The sequence below is a fragment of the Berghia stephanieae genome, chromosome 10, assembly GCF_034508935.2.
Source record: "Berghia stephanieae isolate SIO BIC M18660-M18661 chromosome 10, UCSD_Bste_1.3, whole genome shotgun sequence".
In the NCBI taxonomy this organism is placed as follows: domain Eukaryota; kingdom Metazoa; phylum Mollusca; class Gastropoda; order Nudibranchia; family Aeolidiidae; genus Berghia; species Berghia stephanieae.
Window position 1 is genome coordinate 38119769 of NC_088369.1, and position 24966 is coordinate 38144734.

At 36.6% G+C, this 24966-nt stretch overlaps 1 protein-coding gene across 6 annotated transcripts in view; it reads right to left on the minus strand.

Annotated features, from left to right (window-relative positions):
* Nucleotides 1–10273: 10273 nt before the first annotated feature.
* LOC144981088 (uncharacterized) overlaps nt 10274–24966 on the minus strand; it is a 33051-nt gene continuing 18358 nt past the window's right edge. For 2 of the 6 annotated variants that reach the window (XM_078929211.1, XM_078929212.1), the window contains exons 4-9: nt 23685–23863; nt 19107–19258; nt 16585–16726; nt 15519–15647; nt 14239–14345; nt 10507–13481 (exon numbers count right to left, since the gene is read on the minus strand). In XM_078929211.1, the coding sequence (XP_078785337.1) occupies nt 11809–13481; nt 14239–14345; nt 15519–15595 (1857 nt within the window). In that variant the 5' untranslated portion in view covers nt 15596–15647; nt 16585–16726; nt 19107–19258; nt 23685–23863 and the 3' untranslated portion in view covers nt 10507–11808. Of the gene's footprint in view, nt 13482–14238; nt 14346–14541; nt 14643–15518; nt 15648–16584; nt 16727–19106; nt 19259–23684; nt 23864–24966 lie in introns of those variants that run through there. The other 4 variants (XR_013647004.1, XR_013647003.1, XM_078929210.1 and 1 more) reach the window with 3 other exon arrangements.

The window sequence follows — 24966 nt, forward strand, 5'->3', positions numbered from 1 at the left end:
TTTTTTTTAAATCAAATTAAGCGGGTTGAGTGGAAACTATAGACGCACTTTTAATTCACTGATTTGATTACCTGGTCGTTAACAGTTTTGGCTGTCCGAAAAATTGCAATATTACCTAACAGGCGTCATATATGGTCCTACATGTTCAGTGTTGCTGTTGGCTAGGGACCTTTGTAAATCACACATATATATAAAAGCTATTTTTTTAAACTTTTTAAAAAAAACTTAGCGATAACTTTCTTGCAACACTTAATATTTTCAATGCAAAGCAATTGACAAATATCATATAGGCATACTTAGGATTATAGCAATGGAATAACTAAAAGAGGGCGTTGGCATGATGGTTCAAGTGAGTGAATGCATTTTACCTGCTTCAGTCGCTTGAAGGTTTTAAAATGGACCAAGTGTTCCTTTAATGCCCTTTAAACATAACTAACAATATATTGGATATTACACACTGCAAGGGTCTCAGAGATAAAAAATGTTAAAAAGGGAGAAACGTATAAAAACAATGAAGAAGCTTGTTTAGTGGATATTGCGCTATATAAAAGCTCTATTTTTATTTTAAATATTTGTGGGTTTTTTTGTCTTTTTTTTTTAGGGGTAGTACTTGCTTCCTCTTCAGAAGTGTCGGCCATTAGAAAAAAAAAAGGGGCTTAACAGTGGATATTTACGGTATGAAATGGAAATTCGTCCCGCTGAAGGAACAAGTAAGCATAATGAAGTTCATCGAGTGTGCTAAAACCGAGAGAAAAAAAATATATGCTTCTATCCGGATTAGTATGCATTCGAATGAGGTGCATATTCGTCTAGATTTTAGTTCAAGTACTTAAACATACCCGATATTTTAAAATATCGGATAGAGGCAATCACTAGTCTCACTTCTCGTTTTTTAACGGTTGGTTCGTGATCGCCGTTCAATGCAAAGCATGCAAAGTGCAAAAATTCCAAATGGTCAGGAAAAAATTCAATGCCAAACTATTACTTAGCCGCCAAATTATTATTCAAATTAACCTACGGGCGAAAAAGAAATAAATAGAAAGATAATAAAAAGAAAAAAATATAATGAATATAAATAAATAAATAAAAAGGAAGAGTAAAGAAGGAAGACTGCAACGAAAAATAATAAATAGAAAAATTAATAAATAAATAAAGGGACACATTATAAAAAAATAAATATTATAAATCAAAAAAAAAAAAAATAGTCAAAAAAAAACCAAAAAAAACAAACAAACAAACAAAAAACAAAAAACAAAAAACCCAATAAATTAAAAAAAAAACAAGCTTGGAATTTATATAGTACCTACAATATCCACTAAAACGTGCTCAAAGCTTTACAAGGGGTCCCTGACCAACGGCAACACTTTAACATACCTACATGACGTGAAATGACGCCTGTTGGCCGATATTACAATTTTTCAAAAAGAGACAAAGCTGTTAACGACCAGGTACTCATTTTAAACTTGAGTACGTTGCGAGAATGTCAGTAAAGTAACGAGCCTTTTTCAAGAATTTAACTATGCGCCGAGCGAGCGAGGCTCGAACCCAGGACATTCCTATCCGAAAGCGAGTGTCATACCAAAAGACCGCATAGCCGCAAAAATAGATAAATAAATAAGAAGAAAATGGAAATACATTTTTAAATAAAAAAAAAATTAATTAATATATATATATATATATATATATATATATATATATATATATATATATATAATTATAAATATATAATAGTATAATATATATATAAAATGTTAAACTAGGGAACAAAGACGACATATGTTAGATATTCTCATTCCCCAGGTTAGAGAAAAAAAAAAGAAGAAGAAAATATACTCACCCGTGAGTTGTGTATAGATAGAAAACGATAGTTGACGTTCACTCAGTGGTTGTTGTTAATTGTATTTTTTTTTAATGATTTTGTTTTGTTTTGGTTTTTTTTTTTTGCCATCCACGTTTATGAGTAATTCTCACTTTTAACTGTATGATCCAGACTATAAAAGTTCATGGTTACACCGAGTTTTGTGTGTGGGTCCGTTATACTTTCGGATGGCAATGCTGTGAGCTTCTTAGCCAAGCGCATACTATCTATAGATAGTTCGAAGATGACGTCACTCGAGTCTTTGTTATTGTTTTTTGCCATCCGCGTTTAAGAGCAATGCTCACTGAACTGTATTAACTTGACTATAAACGTTCATTGATACACATAGTTTTGTGTGTTGGTCCGTGTTACTTCCGGATGGCAAGTATGAGCTTCTTAGCCAAGCTCATACTATCTATAAATAGAATGCGCTTGGCCAAGGAGTTCACAACATTGCCATCCGGAAGTATAACGGACCAACACACAAACTCTGTGTAACCATGAACTTTTATAGTCTGGTTAATACAGTTTAATGAGAACAACTCACAAACGCGGATGGCAAAAACAATAACAAAGGCCTGAGTGACGTCATCTGCATACTATCTATAGCCAAGGAAAATAGATAGAATGTCAACAAATAATGGAGCACGTTTAATGGATATCGTGCATAGATCTCATTACAACTGTAGTCGTCCTTCAAAGCCATTGGGCCCGTGGAGGGGAGGGTCAGAAAACCCGACTGCACTGATTGATCTTGGTCTCTTTGCGTGTGAAGCGAGTGTTTTACCAACTGAGCTATCAGGAAATAAGATTCAATAGTCTGATGTCAAGTCCGCCCAGCAACCAGCAGCTTGGTTCTAAACAAAGAGAATCAGTACTTTTTATTCTTCATGCTGGCTAGAACGTTTTCACATGTCATGTGATCAGAATGTATAAAAGTCAAAACATGATCAGATGTATAATGTTTTTCTCCTATGGACACACTTTTATGCTCGTCGGAGAAATATTTCATCAGGGCGTCCGCCATGGTCCAGTTTAGAAACAGTTACTAAGTATGCGTCATTATGAGCGAAGTGACGTCACGATTGTTGAAGCCTATTCAGAACGAAGATGGAGCCTGCCTTTCACGTTAGAAGATGAAAACGGTGAGGAATAATTGTGCTTTGATTTTTATCAAGTGTCAGCTATGGCTTGATACTGCTTAAAATACTTTAAGTAAACGGCTATGTGGTCTAGTGGTATGACACTCGCTTTCGGACAGGAAGGTCCTGGGTTCGAGCCTCGCTCGGCACATAGTTGGGCCCTTGGAAAAGGCTCTTTATTCACTTTCTCTCACCATATTCATGTGTAAAATGAGTCATCATCATCATCATTGCCTTTTTCACCCTGGGTCCGTTAATAGCGTTGTCTCTTTCCGGAAAAAAAAAACAATTGTAATATCGTCTAACTGGCGTCATGTCCCGTCCTACATGTTAAATGGTGCTGTTGGCCAGGGACCCCCTGTATAGCTCTTTGGGCACGTTTAGTGGATATTGCGCTATATAAATGCTCTATTTTATTATTTAAAAAAAGTAAACGAAGGCTACGACTGGAGGCAGAGCAAAGGACTTCTCCGGATCTAAATTGTTGTGAGGGTCGTGCGTCAATCCAACCCTCCCCCCCCTCCCCCCTTGGGTCAATCCAACCCCCCCCCCCCCCCCCCCCCCCCCCATCCTGGGAAAGAGAAAGACAATAAGATAAGTTTGTTTTGTCTTCAAGGATTTGACGGCGCTTGCGACACATTTAGGTCATATCGGCGTCAGTAAAAAGGAAGAAAATGGGATGGTAAAAAGTTCTAGAATTACAATTAAAGAACCCAAGAAAAAAAGGAAGACAAAGGGGGATTTAGTTCAAAGAGGGAACAGATGTAGATTCCAAGAACACACTATCAGTGTACTTAGTTTGAAACAACATAAATGCCTCATTCTGATACAACAAGATATGAAGTGAATAGAAAAGTGCCAGAAGACAATAGAGAATAAAAATTTTTCGCGGCGGTGGTGGGGTTCGAACCTGCGACCTTATTGGTACGACAACTCCGCCTGGCAGGTGAGAGCGTGGCTCTACCGTGTGAGCTATCCACGAACACAAAAATATTCGTTTCAAACCCAAAGTCATTACTAGATCCCTCTCTCACCCACTTCTTGAGACCGCCGATTCGTTCGTACACCACCATCGCGAATAATTTTGACCAGCAGTTAAGCTTAATAGCCAATATTCTCAACACAAACATATAACATAGAAACGATTGAGACATTGAGTATGCTCCGGTGTATGGGTGAATTTTTAATTCAGAAAAGTGAGTGGAGCAGGCACTTATGTTGGTAACAACAAGATATGAAGTGAATAGAAAAGTGCCAGAAGACAATAGAGAATAAAAATTTTTCGCGGCGGTGGTGGGGTTCGAACCTGCGACCTTATTGGTACGACAACTCCGCCTGGCAGGTGAGAGCGTGGCTCTACCGTGTGAGCTATCCACGAACACAAAAATATTCGTTTCAAACCCAAAGTCATTACTAGATCCCTCTCTCACCCACTTCTTGAGACCGCCGATTCGTTCGTACACCACCATCGCGAATAATTTTGACCAGCAGTTAAGCTTAATAGCCAATATTCTCAACACAAACATAAACATAGAAACGATTGAGACATTGAGTATGCTCCGGTGTATGGGGTGAATTTTTAATTCAGAAAAGTGAGTGGAGCAGGCACTTATGTTGGTAACAACAAGATATGAAGTGAATAGAAAAGTGCCAGAAGACAATAGAGAATAAAAAAAAAATTTTTATTCTCTATTGTCTTCTGGCACTTTTCTATTCACTTCATATCTTGTTGTTACCAACATAAGTGCCTGCTCCACTCACTTTTCTGAATTAAAAATTCACCCCATACACCGGAGCATACTCAATGTCTCAATCGTTTCTATGTTATATGTTTGTGTTGAGAATATTGGCTATTAAGCTTAACTGCTGGTCAAAATTATTCGCGATGGTGGTGTACGAACGAATCGGCGGTCTCAAGAAGTGGGTGAGAGAGGGATCTAGTAATGACTTTGGGTTTGAAACGAATATTTTTGTGTTCGTGGATAGCTCACACGGTAGAGCCACGCTCTCACCTGCCAGGCGGAGTTGTCGTACCAATAAGGTCGCAGGTTCGAACCCCACCACCGCCGCGAAAAATTTTTATTCTCTATTGTCTTCTGGCACTTTTCTATTCACTTCATATCTTGTTGTTACCAACATAAGTGCCTGCTCCACTCACTTTTCTGAATTAAAAATTCACCCCATACACCGGAGCATACTCAATGTCTCAATCGTTTCTATGTTATATGTTTGTGTTGAGAATATTGGCTATTAAGCTTAACTGCTGGTCAAAATTATTCGCGATGGTGGTGTACGAACGAATCGGCGGTCTCAAGAAGTGGGTGAGAGAGGGATCTAGTAATGACTTTGGGTTTGAAACGAATATTTTTGTGTTCGTGGATAGCTCACACGGTAGAGCCACGCTCTCACCTGCCAGGCGGAGTTGTCGTACCAATAAGGTCGCAGGTTCGAACCCCACCACCGCCGCGAAAAATTTTTATTCTCTATTGTCTTCTGGCACTTTTCTATTCACTTCATATCTTGTTGTTACCAACATAAGTGCCTGCTCCACTCACTTTTCTGAATTAAAAATTCACCCCATACACCGGAGCATACTCAATGTCTCAATCGTTTCTATGTTATTGTTTGTGTTGAGAATATTGGCTATTAAGCTTAACTGCTGGTCAAAATTATTCGCGATGGTGGTGTACGAACGAATCGGCGGTCTCAAGAAGTGGGTGAGAGAGGGATCTAGTAATGACTTTGGGTTTGAAACGAATATTTTTGTGTTCGTGGATAGCTCACACGGTAGAGCCACGCTCTCACCTGCCAGGCGGAGTTGTCGTACCAATAAGGTCGCAGGTTCGAACCCCACCACCGCCGCGAAAAATTTTTATTCTCTATTGTCTTCTGGCACTTTTCTATTCACTTCATATCTTGTTGTTACCAACATAAGTGCCTGCTCCACTCACTTTTCTGAATTAAAAATTCACCCCATACACCGGAGCATACTCAATGTCTCAATCGTTTCTATGTTATATGTTTGTGTTGAGAATATTGGCTATTAAGCTTAACTGCTGGTCAAAATTATTCGCGATGGTGGTGTACGAACGAATCGGCGGTCTCAAGAAGTGGGTGAGAGAGGGATCTAGTAATGACTTTGGGTTTGAAACGAATATTTTTGTGTTCGTGGATAGCTCACACGGTAGAGCCACGCTCTCACCTGCCAGGCGGAGTTGTCGTACCAATAAGGTCGCAGGTTCGAACCCCACCACCGCCGCGAAAAATTTTTATTCTCTATTGTCATTCTGATACAAGTACAGGTCCCCACTAAGAGGAACATACTCAAAAGTTTACAAATCATAATAATATATGTAAGAGAAATGATTTACAAGACAGAAAATATCATCTCCCAAAACTATACACATGACTGCTTCCCTCCCTGCGAGGGTATCCGGCCAGGGCCAGGACAAAACCAAGAAATCTCATTCCAAGTCAAAGACAGAAAGCAAATGGAAAACAGATATAGGAGATGAAGACACAGTAAGTGCCTCACTGCCCACTATGGGGATCAGGAACCCCACCCAGGACAGTAAGATAATAAATCTAACAGGAAAAAAAATCACAAAATATGAACATAAGCAATCCAAATGTTTTGTGGACATTTTATTTATGATCTATATTATATACAAATCAAACTGTGAAGAAATTTCTAGTACACATTATGCAAGTTTTCAAGGTTTAAAAATGTTGCGTGTACTTTCGAATTTCGGTGTTATGAGCAAATAGAGCAGAAAAATACAAATATTTACATTATGTATGTATAGAACATAAATATTAGTGGCAAATAGAATTGGATTCATGCTATGTGTGTATATTACTAGTCTGATGTTTTGTTTTGTATTTATGGGGTTTACGTCGTTTGCGACACATTTAGGTCATATAAGCGCCAGTTAAAAAAAAAAAAAAGAAGAAGAAAACGGAATAGTTAAGAGATTATAGATTCAAAATTAAAGCAGCCAGAAAGTATGACAAAGGGGAATGGCACAAATAGGGAACAGATGTAGATTCCAAGAGCAGACTATCAGTGTACTTATTTTGAGATCACCTAAGTCTCAACCAGACACCAACACAAGTCCCCACTACGAGGAACACACTCAAATGTTTACAAATCATATGTTAAGAATAAAAAAAAAACATTACATGAGAGACATGATCTACCAGGGAAAAAATATCATCTCCAAAAACTATAACTATACTTTCGACTGTTTCCCTCCAGCCAAGGACTCTAGCGAGGATCAGGACAAAACTAAGTAATCTCATTCCGAGACAAAGACAGAAAGCATGTTGAAAAACAGATATAGGGGGATAGAAGACACAGTAAGTGCCTCACTGCCCACTATGGGGATCAGGAATCCCACCCAGGACAATAAGATAATAAATCTAACAGGAAAGAAATCATAAAATATGAACATAAGCAATCCAAATGTTTTGTGGACATTTTATTTATGATCTATATTATATACAAATCAAACTGTGAAGAAATTTCTAGTACACATTATGCAAGTTTTCAAGGTTTAAAAATGTTGCGTGTACTTTCGAATTTCGGTGTAATGAGCAAATAGGGTAGAAAAATACAATATTTACATTATGTATGTCCAGAACATAAATATTAGTGGTAATTAGAATTGTATTCATGCTATGTGTGTATATTGCTAGTCTGATGTTTTGTTTTGTATTTAAGGGTTTTACGGCGTTTGCGACACATTTAGGTCATATCAGCGCCAGTAAAAAAAAAAGAAGAAAACGGAATAGTTAAGAGATTATAGATTTAAAATTAAAGCAGTCAAGAAAAAGTATGACAAAGGGGAATGGCACAAATAGGGAACAGATGTAGATTCCAAGAGCAGACTATCAGTATACTTAGTTTGAGATCACCTAAAAGTCTCAACCAGACACCAACACAAGTCCCCACTAAAAGGAACACACTCAAATGTTTACAAATCATATGTTAAGAATTTTTAAAATAACATTACACGAGAGACATGATTTACAAGGAAAAAAATATCATCTCCAAAAACTATAACTATACATTCGACTGTTTCCCTCCCAGCCAAGGACTCTGGCCAGGATCAGGACAAAACTAAGTAATCTCATTCCAAGACAAAGACAGAAAGCATGTTAAAAAACAGATATAGGGGGATAGAAGACACAGTAAGTGCCTCACTGCCCACTATGGGCATCAGGAACCACCCCCCCCCCCCAGGACAATAAGATAATAAATCTAATAGGAAAGAAATCACAAAATATGATCAAAAGCAATCCAAATGTTTTGTGGACATTTTATTTATGATCTATATTATATACAAATCAAACTGTGAAGAAATTTCTAGTACACATTATGCAAGTTTTCAAGGTTTAAAAATGTTGTGTGTACTTTCGAATCTCGGTGTAATGATCAAATAGGGCATAAAAATACAAATATTTACATAATGAATGTACAGAATATAAATATTAGTGGCAAATAGAATTGGATTCATACAATGATGATAATGTGTACATTACAATTCTGACAGCGACCTCAATAGGATTCAATAGTCTGATGTCACGTCCGCCGCCCAGCAACGAGCAGCTTGGTTCTAAACATAGAAAATCGGTACTTTTTATTCTTCATGATGGCTAGAACTTTTTCACATGTCATGTGCTCAGAATGTTTAAAAGTCAAATCATGATCAGATTTATAATAAAATTTTCTCCTCTGGATACACTTTTATGCTCGTCGGAGAAGTATTTCATAAGGGCGCCCGCCATTGTTTAGAACCAGTTGCTAAGTTTCTATGCGTCATTACGAGGGAAGTGACGTCACGACTGTTGAAGTATTATGGACTTCTATAAAAATCCAATATACTCGATACCATTTTGAGTTTGTTTTCATTACAGCAGTGAGACTATAACAATGAGGACTATCAGACTAGTTAGTAGGTAACTGCACATATGATTCATACAATCGGTCACACATATCCAACGCACACACACACACACACACACACACACAAATAACACACACACTAACAAAACACACACACAAACACCTAACACACACACCCAACACACACACACCCATCACACACACACACACACTAACACCCAACACACACACAAACACCCAACACATACACGCAACACACACACACAACACACACACACACACACTAATGATTTTTAACTTTTCAAAAAGTCCAAGAAAAAAATCTCAACAATCTCCATCCATAACACGGGAATATTGACCTCTCCACCCACCAAGAGAAGTCAATGACCCCACAATAACTAGATAAACACACATAAATATCAAGAATGTTCAATTCAGTAAATACACGTACAGTGGACTTCTGACAGCCTCAACACTGCCGGACCGAAAGATTTGGTTGACTTTAAGCAAGGTTGGCTCTATCCATTGTCAATGGAACACACTGAGATATAGAACATTAGAAACTATCAGACCAATAACTAGTGTTGAATTTAAGCAGAAGTTACTTTAAGTAAGGTTGACTTTATCCATTGTCAATGGAACACACTGAGTTATACAACATTAGAAACTATCAGACCAATGAGTGGTGTTGAATTTAAGCAGAAGTTGACTTTAAGAGTGTTGAGTTTATGCAGATTGTACTGTAACAATGAGATAAATATGAGATATTCATTGACGTAAACATGGTTTCCTATTATATTGTATAATTTCAATGTGGACAATTGAAGGTCTAGAAATCAAAGACTGACTTTTTAAGATGATATTATTATTATTATTTTTATATTATATTATTATTATTATTATTATTATTATTATTATTATTATTATTATTATTATTATTAATTATTATTAATAAATAATAATAATAATAATAATAATAATAATAATAATTTTGATGACGATGATGATGATGATGATAATAATGATATCTTATTTACATTATCTCATATCAGGCTGGATAAAGGACTTCTCCTTTAAATGCCTTATACAAATAGCACATAATTACAGCGTCTCAAATACATATCTGGATTATTTACAGACCGTTTTCACACAGCTTTGATTGTAATTGAAAATATATATATATCCATACGGCAACGTAGAGTCGACAATAACAATTATAGACAGTTGAAGTTATTGAAATTTATCAATTATTGAATAAAGCATTATTGTACAATTATTGTGCATAATTGAACAGAAAATTGTCTTATTAAAGACACAGAAAATTAGTTCTCTGTCAAAAATTATTTTAAATTGGTTCCAAAAGGCTTTTTTTTTCTTTTCAACATTTACCAATCATTCTCCAAATCATATACGGTAATGTAAAAATTAAATCCTTTTGACAATGTAAAGTAAAAAAAAAAATCATTAAAGGATATTGAAGAGATTTGAACACTGTTCATAATCTAAATCAAAATTGTACATATTTTACAGAATAAATTTTAAAAAATGAATCATACGTAAATCTCATAGATGACAAGTCCCTGTCAACCATGCTTATGTTTTTGTTTGTTTTTGTTTTTAAGGGTTTTACGGCGCTTGCAACACATTTAGGTTATATCAGCGCCAGTAAAAAGGAAGAAAATGGGATAGTAAAAAGTTCTAGAATTACAATAAAAGCACCCAAGAGAAAGTAAGACAAAGGGGAACTTGGAACAAATAGGGATCAGATGTAGATTTCAAGAGCATATAACCAATGTACTTAATTTGAGATCACCTATAAGTCTCATCCGGACACAATCACAAAACCCAACAAAGAGGAATATACTCAAATGCTTACATTATAGATAATACAAAAGTAACAAATTTAATAATACATAACGGAGAGATGATTTACAACGAAAAATATATCATCTCCCAAAACAATAACAATGCATTTGACTGTTTCCCCATCAGGCAGGGTATTGAGACAATGGGTCACATTTACAAAAGTACCAGAGGGACACAACCTGGGCAATATGAAGAAAGAATGATCTCCTAAGAGAAACACACTCAAATGCTTACAGGTCACACTATAAATTCAAAATAAAAACATATCCGTACATAACAAAGAGATGATTTACAAGAGAAAAAAACATCATCTCCCAAAACTATAATTAATTGTACATTTGATCAATTTTGGTCCCTTTGCTTGTGGAGAGAGTGCTCTACCAACTGAGCTATCGGGACCCCCCCCCCCCACTTCTCAACCCCCAAATCTACGGATATGAGGATAATTACAGATCTTGCAGCTTTTCGGGTATAACAACTGACATAATGAATGAAGCAAATTATCGTACCAATGAAGCAAGTGCAATATACTATGTACAAATATACATACATATACCGTGGCCTTCGTAAAGTTATGGCCTGACACTGACCATAAAATGACGTCAAAATGCTAGTCTTTTGCCACAAAAGAAAACAAATCGTGAGTTGTATTCAATAGTTCAATCAATGAAATAACTTGTTTCCATGAGCTCTACTAACGACAACTCACTAGGCGGTGCAAAAACCAAATAGTGACGTCAAAATGCCAGTCCTTTTGGATTTCAGTGTCGGGCTATAACATCAAGATGGCTACGCATACACACATACATACCCTCTCCTTACCGACCATTTTCAGTTAATTTTCCCAAAATGGCAGGCTTACCCAGAAGAAAAATTGATTTTTTAAACTCAAACAATTTCTCTACAAAACAACTTTATGTTCTTATTAATCAAACAAAGATCATTGTGATGTACAAAATAAATCTGAATTAGAAAAAGTGTATATATTGTGTCGGAACAAATGTGACGATTTTGCTGTAGGTGTAAAGAGGCATTCATACCAAACGCTTTGGAATAGTCTGGTGATAACTTTCATCCGATTTGAAGGAGCTAATCCGGTACCTTCGGGTCCCATCATTGCTCCCATTATTACAAGAATCATATAAACGTTCTTCAATTTCCACGTCATACCCTGAGTCTTTTGCTGTAGAATTGGAGGAAGCTCTTTGACCTCTCTGAAGACAACCGTCGTCTCTGCTGCTGCTGCTGATGCTGCTTCTGTTGTTGTTGTTGTTGTTGTTGTTATTGGGACGTTGATTTCTATGAAAATTGTTGTCGTCATTATTGTCGACGCCTTTATCGTTCAAGATAAAACTGTTGTTGTTAAGATGTAAAATTTTGGAGGAGGATGAAGAGTTTGTCGGCGATAGGTTTTGTATGTTACCGATAATAACATTATCGTCAGACTCAGGTTTGAAGGTTGTAAGCTGATTGTTGGCAGCAGTGTTGATGTCTTCTCCCCTTTTGCTGACGCTGCTGTCGCGGTAGTTCTCAAAATTAAATTGCAAGAATTGGTCGCTGTCACTACTGCTTGTGCTACTTCTGCCCCGGATGGTGTCGGTTCCGAACACGAGGCGTGGGCTGTTATTGTTGCTTTTGTTGCTACTACAACTTCCTCTTCTACCGCGTTTGCCATTAGCGCTCTTGTGACCGTGCACTGCTCTGAAAATGGAAAATTCGTCCTCAGGACTGGGAGAGTGGTCCAAATCACTGTCAAAGAACCCTTGATTGCAGAATTCTGCAGATGCAGCTTTAATGAAAGCGCTTGCGACGCACTCAGACTGACCGCTACTATTTTTGGGCGATTTTTTCAAGCCAAGACTTGTCGATATTTTATTTTTGATATTCTTGAATGTGCTTGGCTGGCTTGTTGCTTCCCTAATTGGTTTTTCGCTTTTTTTGGAGCAAGGAATGGGTGCTGAAGCTGGAAAATGTTCGAAACAATCATCATCAGTCGATGAGTCTGCATAATCGTCTGGCGCTACAGGGAATTCTCCATTTTGGGATAAGACGGATAAATAGCTGTGATCTTGACTCACTTGTGACCGCCTCAGGAGTTCGTTATAGTAGTTTTCTTGTCTGGGAAAACCAATATCATTCTCCTGATTCGGGGTTACTTGAAACCCATGTATGGGAATTCGAGGGGGACGGGGAGGAGGAGGAGGAGAAGTATGAGTCCCTGCCATGTTGTTGAAGAAAGAATTTTGGACCAAATCAAAAGCGCTACATTGTGATCTTATTGGGTCAAAATCATTGACACTTTCCACATTATGAAAACAATTATTGTTGTTGTTTCTATTTATTTCGGAGACAGAAACCGGAGATTGCATGCAACCTGGGTTCCAGGTATTATTATGATTATGATTATTATTATTATTGTTGGTGGTGTTGTTGTTTCTATTTCCGGGGGCGACAGAAACTGAGGATTGCATGCGATCTGGGCTCCAGGTACCATTGTTGTTGTTATTGTTATTACAGTTGTCGTTGATCTTAGGTGAGAGTGGCAATGTTATACATGGCGGTGGTGAAAAGTCTAAGACATCTAAAGACTGATGATTGTCGCCCGGTCTGATTCTTGCGGCGTTGGGAGTGCTGCCTTCAGGAACATCTATTGGAGGACAAGGTGGTAGCGCACACTCGTAAGGGTCGGACCAGTCCCAGGATAGGTCTGTGAACAAAAGTAGACAGATTAAAATGTGAAGAGGAAAAAAAATTGAGCTTTTATAAAGAGCAATATCCGCTAAACGTGCCCAAAGTGCTTTACAAGGAGTCCCTAGCCAACAGCAACACTTAACGTGTAGGGAGAGATATGGTGCTTATTTGGCGAAATGGCAATTTTTCCCCAACAGAGACACCACTGTTAATGCCCCTTTACCAAGGACTCAACTAACTATGCGCCGAACTCGAACCCAAGACCTTCCTTTTCGGTACGTGCGCTTGGCTAAGAAGCTCACAACAATACCGTCCGGAAGTATAACGGACCAACACACAAAACTGTGTGTAACCATGAACTTTTATAGTCTGGTTAATGCAGTTTAGTTTGCCATCCATAAACATAGATGGCAAAAAACAATAACAAAGACCAGAGTGACGTCATCTTCGTTCTATCTATTAATCAGACTATAAAAGGTCATGGTTACACAGAGTGTGCGCTTGGCTAAGAAACTCACAACATTGCCACCCGGAAGTATAACGGGTCAAAACACAGAACTCTGTGTAACCAAGAACTTTTATAGTCTGGTTAATTCAGTTAAGTGAGAATTGGACCAAAAAATAAACAAAAACAACAACAACAAAAAAAAAAAAACAAAAAAAAAAAAAAACAAAACAAAAAAAAAACATTAACAAAGACCTGAGTGACGTCAACTTCATACTATCAATAGTAATTTATTAGTGTCACTAATAGTAAAAGTAAAATAGCTCACCGCATGCCTGATGAATACTGAAGCTGATTCTGTAGAATTCAACCCACAATGTGAATCTGTGACGATCAAACTGTTCCCTGATAATGTCCTTTGATTTAGAGGCATTCCTGTGTAAAAAGAAATAATATAGATCAATTTCTGAAGCAATCGCGACGTCCCAAGTTTGAGAGTTTTTGCCGAGATGAGGGTCAATTAAATCAATCGATATTTAAAGGACGAGTTTTCTGGCCAAATTTTAAAAATATTTCTACGTGCTTTTCCAGGGTAGGGCAGTGAATTGTTTAAAATTCCCCTTTGTCTTACCTTTTCTTTGGTGGTTTAATTGTAATTCTAGATCTTTTTACTATCCCATTTTCTTCCATTTTACTGGCGCTGTTATGACCTTAACTCACTCAATCTTAGAGATGTTTGCTACTTTTCAAAATTGGCAAATTATATTTAAAATGAGCATGTACATAGATAGTTTTATTCAACCATCATGAACATGCATAAACTAAAAAAAAAAAAAAAAACCCATTAACTTTGATACTACTCCTATAATTTGTCTCATAAAGATGTAATAAATAGGCATGGGGTAAAAGTAACCCGGGTAAACTATGGGTATAGTCGGTGTTAGAGTTGAGGGAGTTAATGTGTTGCAAGCGCCGTAGATTTAACCCATAACCTAACGGAACCATCAGATAACTATCGCCTAGGCATTCCATGAAGGAATATGAATAATCCATGAAACAGGATGTCTGATGTCAACAGGAATCACCCATGTTGTCCAAAGAAGTAGTGGATATTGCGCTAAATGAATGCTCATGTTATCTCCCTCTCTCTCTCTCTCTCTCTCTCTCTCTCTCTCTCATCTACTCTCTATATATATATATATATATATATATATATATATATATCATCATCCATCCATCCATCCATCCATCCATCCATCCATCCATCCATCCATCCATCCCATCCATCACATCCATCCATCCATCCATCCATCCATCCATCCATCCATCCATCCATCCATCCATCCATCCATCCATCCATCCATCCATCCATCCATCCATCCATCCATCCATCCATCCATCCATCCATCCATCCATCCATCCATCCATCCATCCATCCATCCATCCATCCATCCATCCATCCATCCATCCATCCATCCATCCATCCATCCATCCATCCACATCCATCACCATCCATCCATCCATCTATCCTATCATCCATCCATCATCATCATCCATCTCATCTATCCATCCATCTCCATCATCATCATCCATCATCCTCCATCCTACCGGATAATATCTAGCTGATCTCCTTCAGTCATCATTGGAAATTGCCACCAAACATGCCATCCATCGTCGAAGTCCATCCTCGCTCTCCATCCCTCCCTGAATCCACAGCAATATCTCCCTTTGTCTCGACTGTTTAAAGATAAACAATCATAAATAATCATACATAAATACATAACTAATTAACAATAATAATTATAATATCAAAAAATAAATAAACAGATAATTATATAATAAATAATAAATAATAATAAATAATCTTAATAAATGAACAAATCATAAAATAAGTAAACTAAATTCAAAAACATTACATGTATCTGCTAAATAAATAGCCACTAAAAGAAAACAAATACATAAATAAATACATACATAAATACATAAATAAATAAACAAAAATAAATAAATAAAATACAGATAAATAAATAACAGATAATATTTTTTATAAATAACAATAATAAATAAAAACAAATACATACTATATAAATAAATAAACAAAGCAATAAAATCAAATAAATAAATAAATGAATAAATAACCAGAACTGCCTACTTGAACTTCGTATTTTTAGGAGATAAAAATAATGGTCGCTATAAGTACCTATATAGATCAACAACATTATACATTCACAATGATTAACTAACACTTTACAATCCTTAAACTTGTGTAGTTTGAAATCAATTTCCAGTCTCAATAAGTTTTAGTGACTTAGAAATGTTAATGAAGTTCTGAAATTGAGGTCGAATTTTCGTAATTTTACGATTTTTTTTGTAGTAGTTCGCAGGTATGTATTTCTGTATACGCGCGCACGCGCGAGTGTGTGTATGTGTGTGTGTGGGGGGGGGGGGGGGGGAGGGAGGGAGGGAGGGAGGAAGGGGAGGGGGTGGTAGGATTATTGCGTATGTACTCATGCTTTGCTCATAAATGGCTGTTCGTGTGCCTGTGTATCTGGATGAGAGATGATAATTGGCTTTGCTGTAAGCAATTGAAAAATAGTCTGTATGGACAATACTATCTAATTGTAATTAATTTATTCATTTATTTCTTCATTAATTTATGTGGAAACCTGCTCACCCGATCGGGTCCGTTGATCTTGAGGAATAGCACAGTGTCGGGAGTGAGTATATCCCCGTTGACCATGCACAGACTTTGTGGCACAGGGGCGGTCAGACTGGCCTGAGACCCCAGGGTGATGCTTGACAGCTTGATATGACTCCTGAAATGATTGTTGGTTTGTTTTTAACTCTCTCCTTACCAGCCATTTCCCCCCAAAACTTCACACCCAATTAACACATTCATACATTTTTTATCACTCAAACACAACAGCCGTAAAGTTCTTCCGATACTTAATTTCTTTAGCAAGACATACTCTACAGCACACTGTTCATTTTCTTTAAATTTTATGACGTACAAGAGAAATTTGAATAAGAAAAATGTTGGTTGTATCGTAACGAATGTGACGATTTTCCTATGGGTGGTAAGGAGAGGGTTAAGGGTTTTACGGCGCTTGCAACACATTAAGGTCATATCAGCGCCAGTAAAAAGGAAGAAAATGTGATAGTAATAAGTTCTAGAATTACAATTAAAGCAACCAAGAAAAAGTAAGACAAAGGGGAATTGGTTCATATAGGAAACAGATGTAGATTCCAAGAGCACACTATCAAAGTACTTAGTTTGAGATCACCTAAAGGTCTCATCCAGTCATAAGCACAGGTCCCCACTAAAAGAAATACACTCAAATGTTTACAAATCATATATAATATGTACACAAAATATGCTATATTACATAACAGAGAGATGATTTACAAGGAAAAAAATATCTCTCAAAACTAACTTTACATTTGACTGTTTCCCTCTCAGCAAGGGTATCCGGTCAGGGCCAGGACAAAACCAAGAAATCTCATTCTAAGACAAAGACAGAAAGCAAGTTGGAAAACAGATATTATAGCGGGATAGAAGACACAGTAAGTGCCTCCCTGCCCACTATGGGAAGTCAGGAACCCCAACCAGCAGAAATGATTAAATTAATATTGGTAGAAATACATTACTGGGTCCCGATAACTCAATTGCTAGAGCACTCGCTTCATAGGCAAAGGGACCGAATTCGACCGTTGTGAGTTGTCGTTAGTAGAGATCATGGAAACAAGTGATTTCATTGGTTGAACTATTGAATACAACTCACGATTTGTTTTCTTTTGTGGCAAAAGACCGGCATTTTGACGTCATTTTTTGGTCAGTGTCAGGCTATAACTTTATGAAGGCCACGATTCGACCCCTGGATGATGTTGAGATTATATATTATATAATATATATATATATATATATATATAATATATATATATAATATATATATATATATATGTATATATATATATATATATATATATATATATAATATATATATATATATCTTTTTTTTTTTTTTTTCTAACCCTCTGTCAACCCAGCAGTGATTGGGTAGCCGGGCCTGTGAGCATCGATATGGTATTTGAAGGGATAGTTCCATGCATTATTTTTCGGATAGAGACAACGCTGTTAACTGTCAGGTAATCACTTTACATCTGAGTACGGTGAGAGAATATGAGTAAAGAGTCTTTTCCAAGGACTCAATTATGCGCCGAGAGAGCGACATGAGCTGCTCGCCCCGGTGTGTGACTAAATTTGATCCAAACCCGGTGCCCGAATAGCAGCCCTATCCCGGGCGCCACACTATTATCCTTATGTCGAGTCCCAATCAGTCCCGTCAATGGCGAAGCGGTCTGCCGCCTAGCTGAAACATACTCATTCACACACACACACACACACACACACACACACACACACACACACACACACACACACATTCAAACCAGACCTATCTTGCATCTCATATTATCATCTGCTAAAATCGAAACATATGTTTTAAGCGGACGTTTAAAAATAGACAAAGATTCTTTTTCACGAACGCTCTGTCGTAAGGCGTTCCAAACAGAGGGTCCGAAATGAGAAAAGGATCTGATTCCAGCATTTTTCCGTATTCGAGGGGCAACTAGTTTTGTGGAATCACTGGCCGAACGTAAGGGACGGAGTTTTGAATATCTTTCAATTAGTTCCGAAAGGTAGGAAGGGGCAGTATTTTCAAAACAACGATACACTAAAACACAGGCTTTGAATTTAACCCTTTTCTCAATGCATCAAGTCCTTTGGAAGACAACTGGCTTTACACTTCCAATGAGATTGGAACCGGTTTTTTTTAAAGAAACAAATCACACTTTCGTTCTCTCTTTGATTTCGGCACGGTAAAAAACTAACTCCTTCATAAACCCTCTCCTTACCACCCATAGGAAAATCGTCACATTCGTTACGATGTAACCGACAATTTTCTCATTCTGATTTCTCTTGTACATCACAAAATTTTAAGAAATGCATTGATTACAGATATACATACTAAACACTGTGTTGTAGAGCTCACTTGTTACTTTTTTTCCAGTCTATTTTTGTGCTGGGTGGGTGTGGATTTTCGGGGAAATTCTAAAAATAGCTGGCATGGAGAGAGTTAACGTGATAGGTCTTACGGGTTTTTTTTGCGAAAAGTTTGTACATAATACAATACTCACGAATGGAGAGGGTGGAAGATTCTAGTATGGAGATGACCCGAGGAACGCAGGTTTGTGACCAATACCTGGATATCTCCACACTCAATATCGAATGCCAACACGGTAGATGAGTGTCCAGTAGGTAGCGTGAAACAGTCACCAGGGGAATGAACCTGTGAAAAAGCAACGTTTATTGCAATTATATTAATGCTTATCTGCTTATTCGTGTGTTCAACCATGATCAGTGCTTTTTGCATTCTCAGGGGACCATTTTGGAGTTGGTTTTGATTACATTCAGTACAAATAATCTGTTTGATGCTTTTTAAAAACTCGTATTCTAACAGATTATGTGACTGCATATAGCATAATATAGCTTATTCGAGAGGACAGTGTGTAGATTTTGTAGTAGTAGTAGAAGTAATGGTAGTAGTAGTAGTTATAGTAGTAGTAATTATAGTAGTAGTAGTAGTAGTAGTAGTAGTAGTAGTAGTAGTAGTAGAAGTAGTGGTAGTAGTAGTAGTTATAGTAGTAGTTATAGTATAGTAGTAGTAGTATAGTAGTAGTAGTAGTAGTAGTTAGTAGTAGTAGTAGTATAGTAGTTAGTAGTATAGTAGTAGTAGTAGTAGTAGTAGTAGTAGTAGTAGTAGTAGTAGTAAGTAGTAGTAGTAGTAGTAGTAGTAGTAGTAGCAGCAGCAGCAGTAGTAGTAAGTAGAGTAGTAGTAGTAGTAGTAGTAGTAGTAGTAGTAGTAGTAGTAGTATAGTAGTATATAAGATAGTAGTAGTAGTAGTAGTAGTAGTAGTAGTAGTATAGTAGTAGTAGTATTAGTATATAGTAGTAGTAGTATAGTATATAGTAGTAGTAGTAGTATAGTAGTAGTAGTAGTAGTATATAGTAGTAGTAGTAGTAGTAGTAGTAGTAGTAGTAGTAGTAGTAGTATAGTAGTATAGTAGTAGTAGTAGTAGTAGTAGTATAGTATAGTAGTAGTAGTAGTATAGTAAGTAGTAGTAGTAGTAGTAGTAGTATAGTAGTAGTAGTAGTAGTAAGTAGTAGTAAGTAGTAGTATAGTAGTAGTAGTAAGTAGTAGTAGTAGTAGTAGTAGTAGTAGTAGTAGTAGTACTAGTAGTAGTAGTAGTAGTAGTAGTAGTAGTAGTAGTAGTAGTAGTAGTAGTAGTAGTAGTAGCAGTTGTAGTAGTAGAAGTAGTAAAAGTACATCATGAATCATCCACAATCAATTTCATGATTATGATATATAATAATTAATAAAGACAAGACATTAGTAAAGATAAAATGCGACCCTTCGCCTCAAAACGGTATTAAGTCGAGGTGGTTAAGATGTTGAAAATTGAATTTATAGCCAAAAATATCAGACTCGTGTTGAGTTTGTATGTTTTATTGAGGAGAATGGATACCATATTTTAGGGTGCTGAGGGAAACAATTTATATTTTTGACCAGTTTTAACATTAAATTCACCTTTTAAGCATCTGGTTCGTTCCGACATAATACCGTTTTGAGACGAAGGGTCACAAATGTTTAACACCCACAGTTTACAGCAATAAAACCACTTGAGTTAATAGCAGTGTCCGTCAACAGGCCACCGTGATAATAATATGTGTTTATAAAATAAATAAAAAAACTGTTGCACATTTTTCTAAATATAGCATATTTCAAACCGCAACTATTGTCGAGTGTCAATATTATCTATTATTTTCGTGGTAAGATCGTCTGTTGATTTGAATTGTATTGTTTTATCATTTATTACAGCACACCGTTGCCGTTAATAGTAGTAGTAGTAGTAGTAGTAGTAGTAGTAGTAGTAGTAGTAGTAGTAGTAGGAGTAGTAGTAGTAGTAGTAGTAGTAGTAGTAGTAGTAGTAGTAGTAGTAGTAGTAGTAGTAGGAGGAGGAGGAGGAGAAGGAGGAGGAGGAGGAGGAGGACTAGTAGTAGTAGTAGTAGTAGGAGGAGGAGTAGTAGTAGTAGGAGTAGTAGTAGTAGTAGGAGGAGGAGGAGGAGGAGTAGTAGTAGTAGTAGTAATAACACAACAACAACAATAACAAAAACAACGACAATAATAATAATAATAATAATAATAATATAATAATAATAATAATAATAATAATAATAATAATAATAATAATAATATAATAATAATAATAATAATAATAATAATAATAATAATAATAATAATAATAATAATAATAATAAATAATAATAATAATAATAATAATAATAATAATAATAATAAATAATAATAATAACATAATAATAATAAATAATAATAATAATAATAATAATAATAATAATAATAATAATAATAATAATAATAATAATAATAATAATAATAATGTTAACCACCCGGTCCACCCCGACATGACAACGTTAAGAGACGATTGGTTACATATCACACATTGAGTTTGATCTTGCATTATTTTTATTTCTACAACTTAGTACTTCACATTACATCAGTTTTCAAATTTGTTTTGTTTTTGTTTTTTGTTTTTTTCTGACCCATTTGTGTCGGCTGCTAAAAGTGACTGTTTCCTTCCTTGTTACAAGTTAGAAGCAATCTCATATTTTCTTTTCTCAAAAATTGGTGGTAAGGCAAGCAGTATTGCCAGGTGCCTTTGCAAAATTCCCGCCAACTTTATGCCAGAAATCCGCCAAAATCGCCCAACTTTATCCTACTTCACCTGCAACATTTGTCCAAAATCCGCCAAAAAAATCCAACAAACCCCGCCATTTGATTTAAAACACTTATAATCAACAATAGTGTATTGTCTCAGAATAAAAATTATGTTACTAAAAGCTGCTCAACTATTTACAACTGTCTAATTTTTAAAGGCATGAAGATTAGGAGTATCGGTTTTGTTTGAGCCGGAGTTAGACTGTCTGATATTATTGTTTTCACTTTCGGCTAATCTGAATTAGGTTGTGTAATATAGATAGAGACCAACAGTACACTCAAAATAGCAATAGATGCTCTTAAAAGTCACTTGATGTGTGTGTGTGTGTGGGGGGGGGGGGGTTAGAATAAATAATTAGACTTGATTTTACTTTTTTAAACGGTTTACAAATCATCAAAAATCCGTCATCCGCCAGGCCATTTTCCCCCCACCACGCGATGATTAAAAACTAGCCGATTTGGCGGAAAATCCGTCAACCTGGCAACACTGGAACTGCCTTCCTCCTCTAACCTCTCTCCTCTCTCTCTCTTCCTCTTCTCGCCTCTCTCCCTCTCTCTCTCTGCACAGGAATCCTTTCATCGATCGGTAGTGCATACCTCAATGCATGACAACACAACAAACATTTATCACACGACCGGATTCAGTTGCATACGGCAATGTGATACAATGAAGCCACATAAACAAAGCACACTTTCATCGGAGAAACCTTGACACGATTCGAATCGACTCATCACATAATGATACAAATACATAACATGCATACAACATACATTCATCGGAACAACACATGACAACATCTACATCATACATCATACCATACATACATACATACATAAACATACATACATACATACATACATACATACATACATACATACATACATACATACATACATACATAACATACATACATACATACATACATACATACATACATACATACATACATACATACATACATACATACATACATACATCATAACATACATACAACATACATACATACATACATACATACATACATACATACATACATACATACATACATACATACATACATACTAATACATATCATAACATGCATACATACATACATACATACATACATACATACATACATACATACATACATACATACATACATACATACATACATACATACATAGACACATAAACGCATACATACATATGTTTTGTTGTTTTTAAGGGTTTTACGGCGCTTGCAACACATTTAGGTTATATTATCAGCGCCAGTAAAAAGGAAGAAAATGGGATAGTCGAAAGTTCTAGAATTACAATTAAAGCACCCAAGAGAGAGAGAGAGAGAGAGAGAGAGAGAGGAGAGAAGAGAGAGAGAGAGAAGAGAGAGAGAGAGAGAGAGAGTAAGACAAAGGGGAATTGGGAACAAATAGGGATCAGATGTAGATTCCAAGAGCATACCATCAATGTACTTAGTCTGATATCACCTATGTCTCACCCAGACACAAGCACAAGATCCAACAAAGAGGAATACACTCAAATGATTACATTTCATTATACATTAAAAATAACAAATATAATAATACATAACAGAGAGATGATTTACAAGGAAAAAATATCATCTCCCAAAACAATAACTATGCATATGACTGTGTCCTCCCAGCCAAGGACTCCGACCAGGGTCGGGACAAAACCAAGCAATCTCATACCAAGACAAAGACAGAAAGCATGTTGGAAAACAGATATAAGGGGATAGAAGACACGGTAAGTACCTCCCTGATGATGATGATGATGATGATGATGATGATGATGATGATGATGATGATGATGATGATGATGATGATGGTGATGATGATGAATTTTATGAATCTAAAATAGCTATTTTTATGAATCTTTAAAAAAATCTATTTCCAAAAGTATTTGAGCCTCATCACTTACTTGTCCAGGCTTAAACGGCCAAAATTCAATATTGTCCCGGACAACTTTGGCTGCGAAAGAGACGACTTTTTTGTCCAACCTTCCCCTGATTCTCTGACAAGGGCTGTACATAGGCTGTCCAGACTTGATCCAGAGCAGCGCTTCATCGAAACTGTTGAATGTGTTCATTTTCACTACGCCTGAAATCATATTTTAAAATGATTAACAATTACCAAACAAAACAAAACAAAATTTACAAAAACAAAAAACAAAAGAAACAAAACAATAAACCAAAAAAAAACAACAAAAAAAAACAAAACAGCAAAACAAAAAAATCATACAAACAAAAAACTGGAGCATTTCTATAGTGTAATATCCACTGGACGTGCTCAAACGTCTTACAAAGGGTCCCTAGCAAACAGAAACACTTAATATATTATTATAGGACGAGACATGACGCCTGGTACTCATTTCACACTCCAAGATTCAATTATGAGTCGCTAAAAGTGGGATTGAACCCTGGACATTAAGGTCCTATGACGAGTATCGTCCTACTAGATCACATCATAGCCGCACATTTACTTTAATAAAATAGAATGATATGATGAGAAATAGTTGGAATGGCATTAACTCGTCTGGTCTGAGATAGTTGACACATCATCATCATAGCTTGTCGCTCCAACACCGAACCCACTCCACAGCATCTGGGGAGCAAACTCTTAGGTCATGGTCAGTGCAGCTGGGCCCATCCTGGCATTCTCTAAGGATGTGCTCCATCGTCTGCTCTGGGCATCCACATGTACATAGCTAGTCTCAGCCAGCCCCCACTTTTTCATGCTTCCAGCCATGGCCGTGCTCTGTTCAATGTTACCCATTCACTCATGTGGAATGAGGTAGTTGACACGACACGCAGCTTCGCTCTGTGCAAGTATCAGTGAGTACCTTCAGTTTGCTCAATGCGCTTCGCAGGTTTGAGAGTTTTTGCCAAGATGAGGATCATTTAATTTGATCGATATTTAAAGGACGAGTTTTCTGGCCAAATTTTTAAATACATCTATTTCCAGAGTACGGCATTGAACTGGTCTAATAGAAATTTCTGTATTTTTAAAAATCCTTTTGGCCTCAAATCCAAACTAAGTCAGCATACTGGTTATGGGGGCGGAGTGGCCGAGCGGTTAAGGCGTTGCACTGTAACCCGGAAGGTCCAGGATTCGAGCCCCGCTTCAGGCACTTTCGTTTTTTTTCCTGGGGAAAATTATTGACCCCCAATTTGCTCATTTTGGACAACATGGGGGTGATTCTC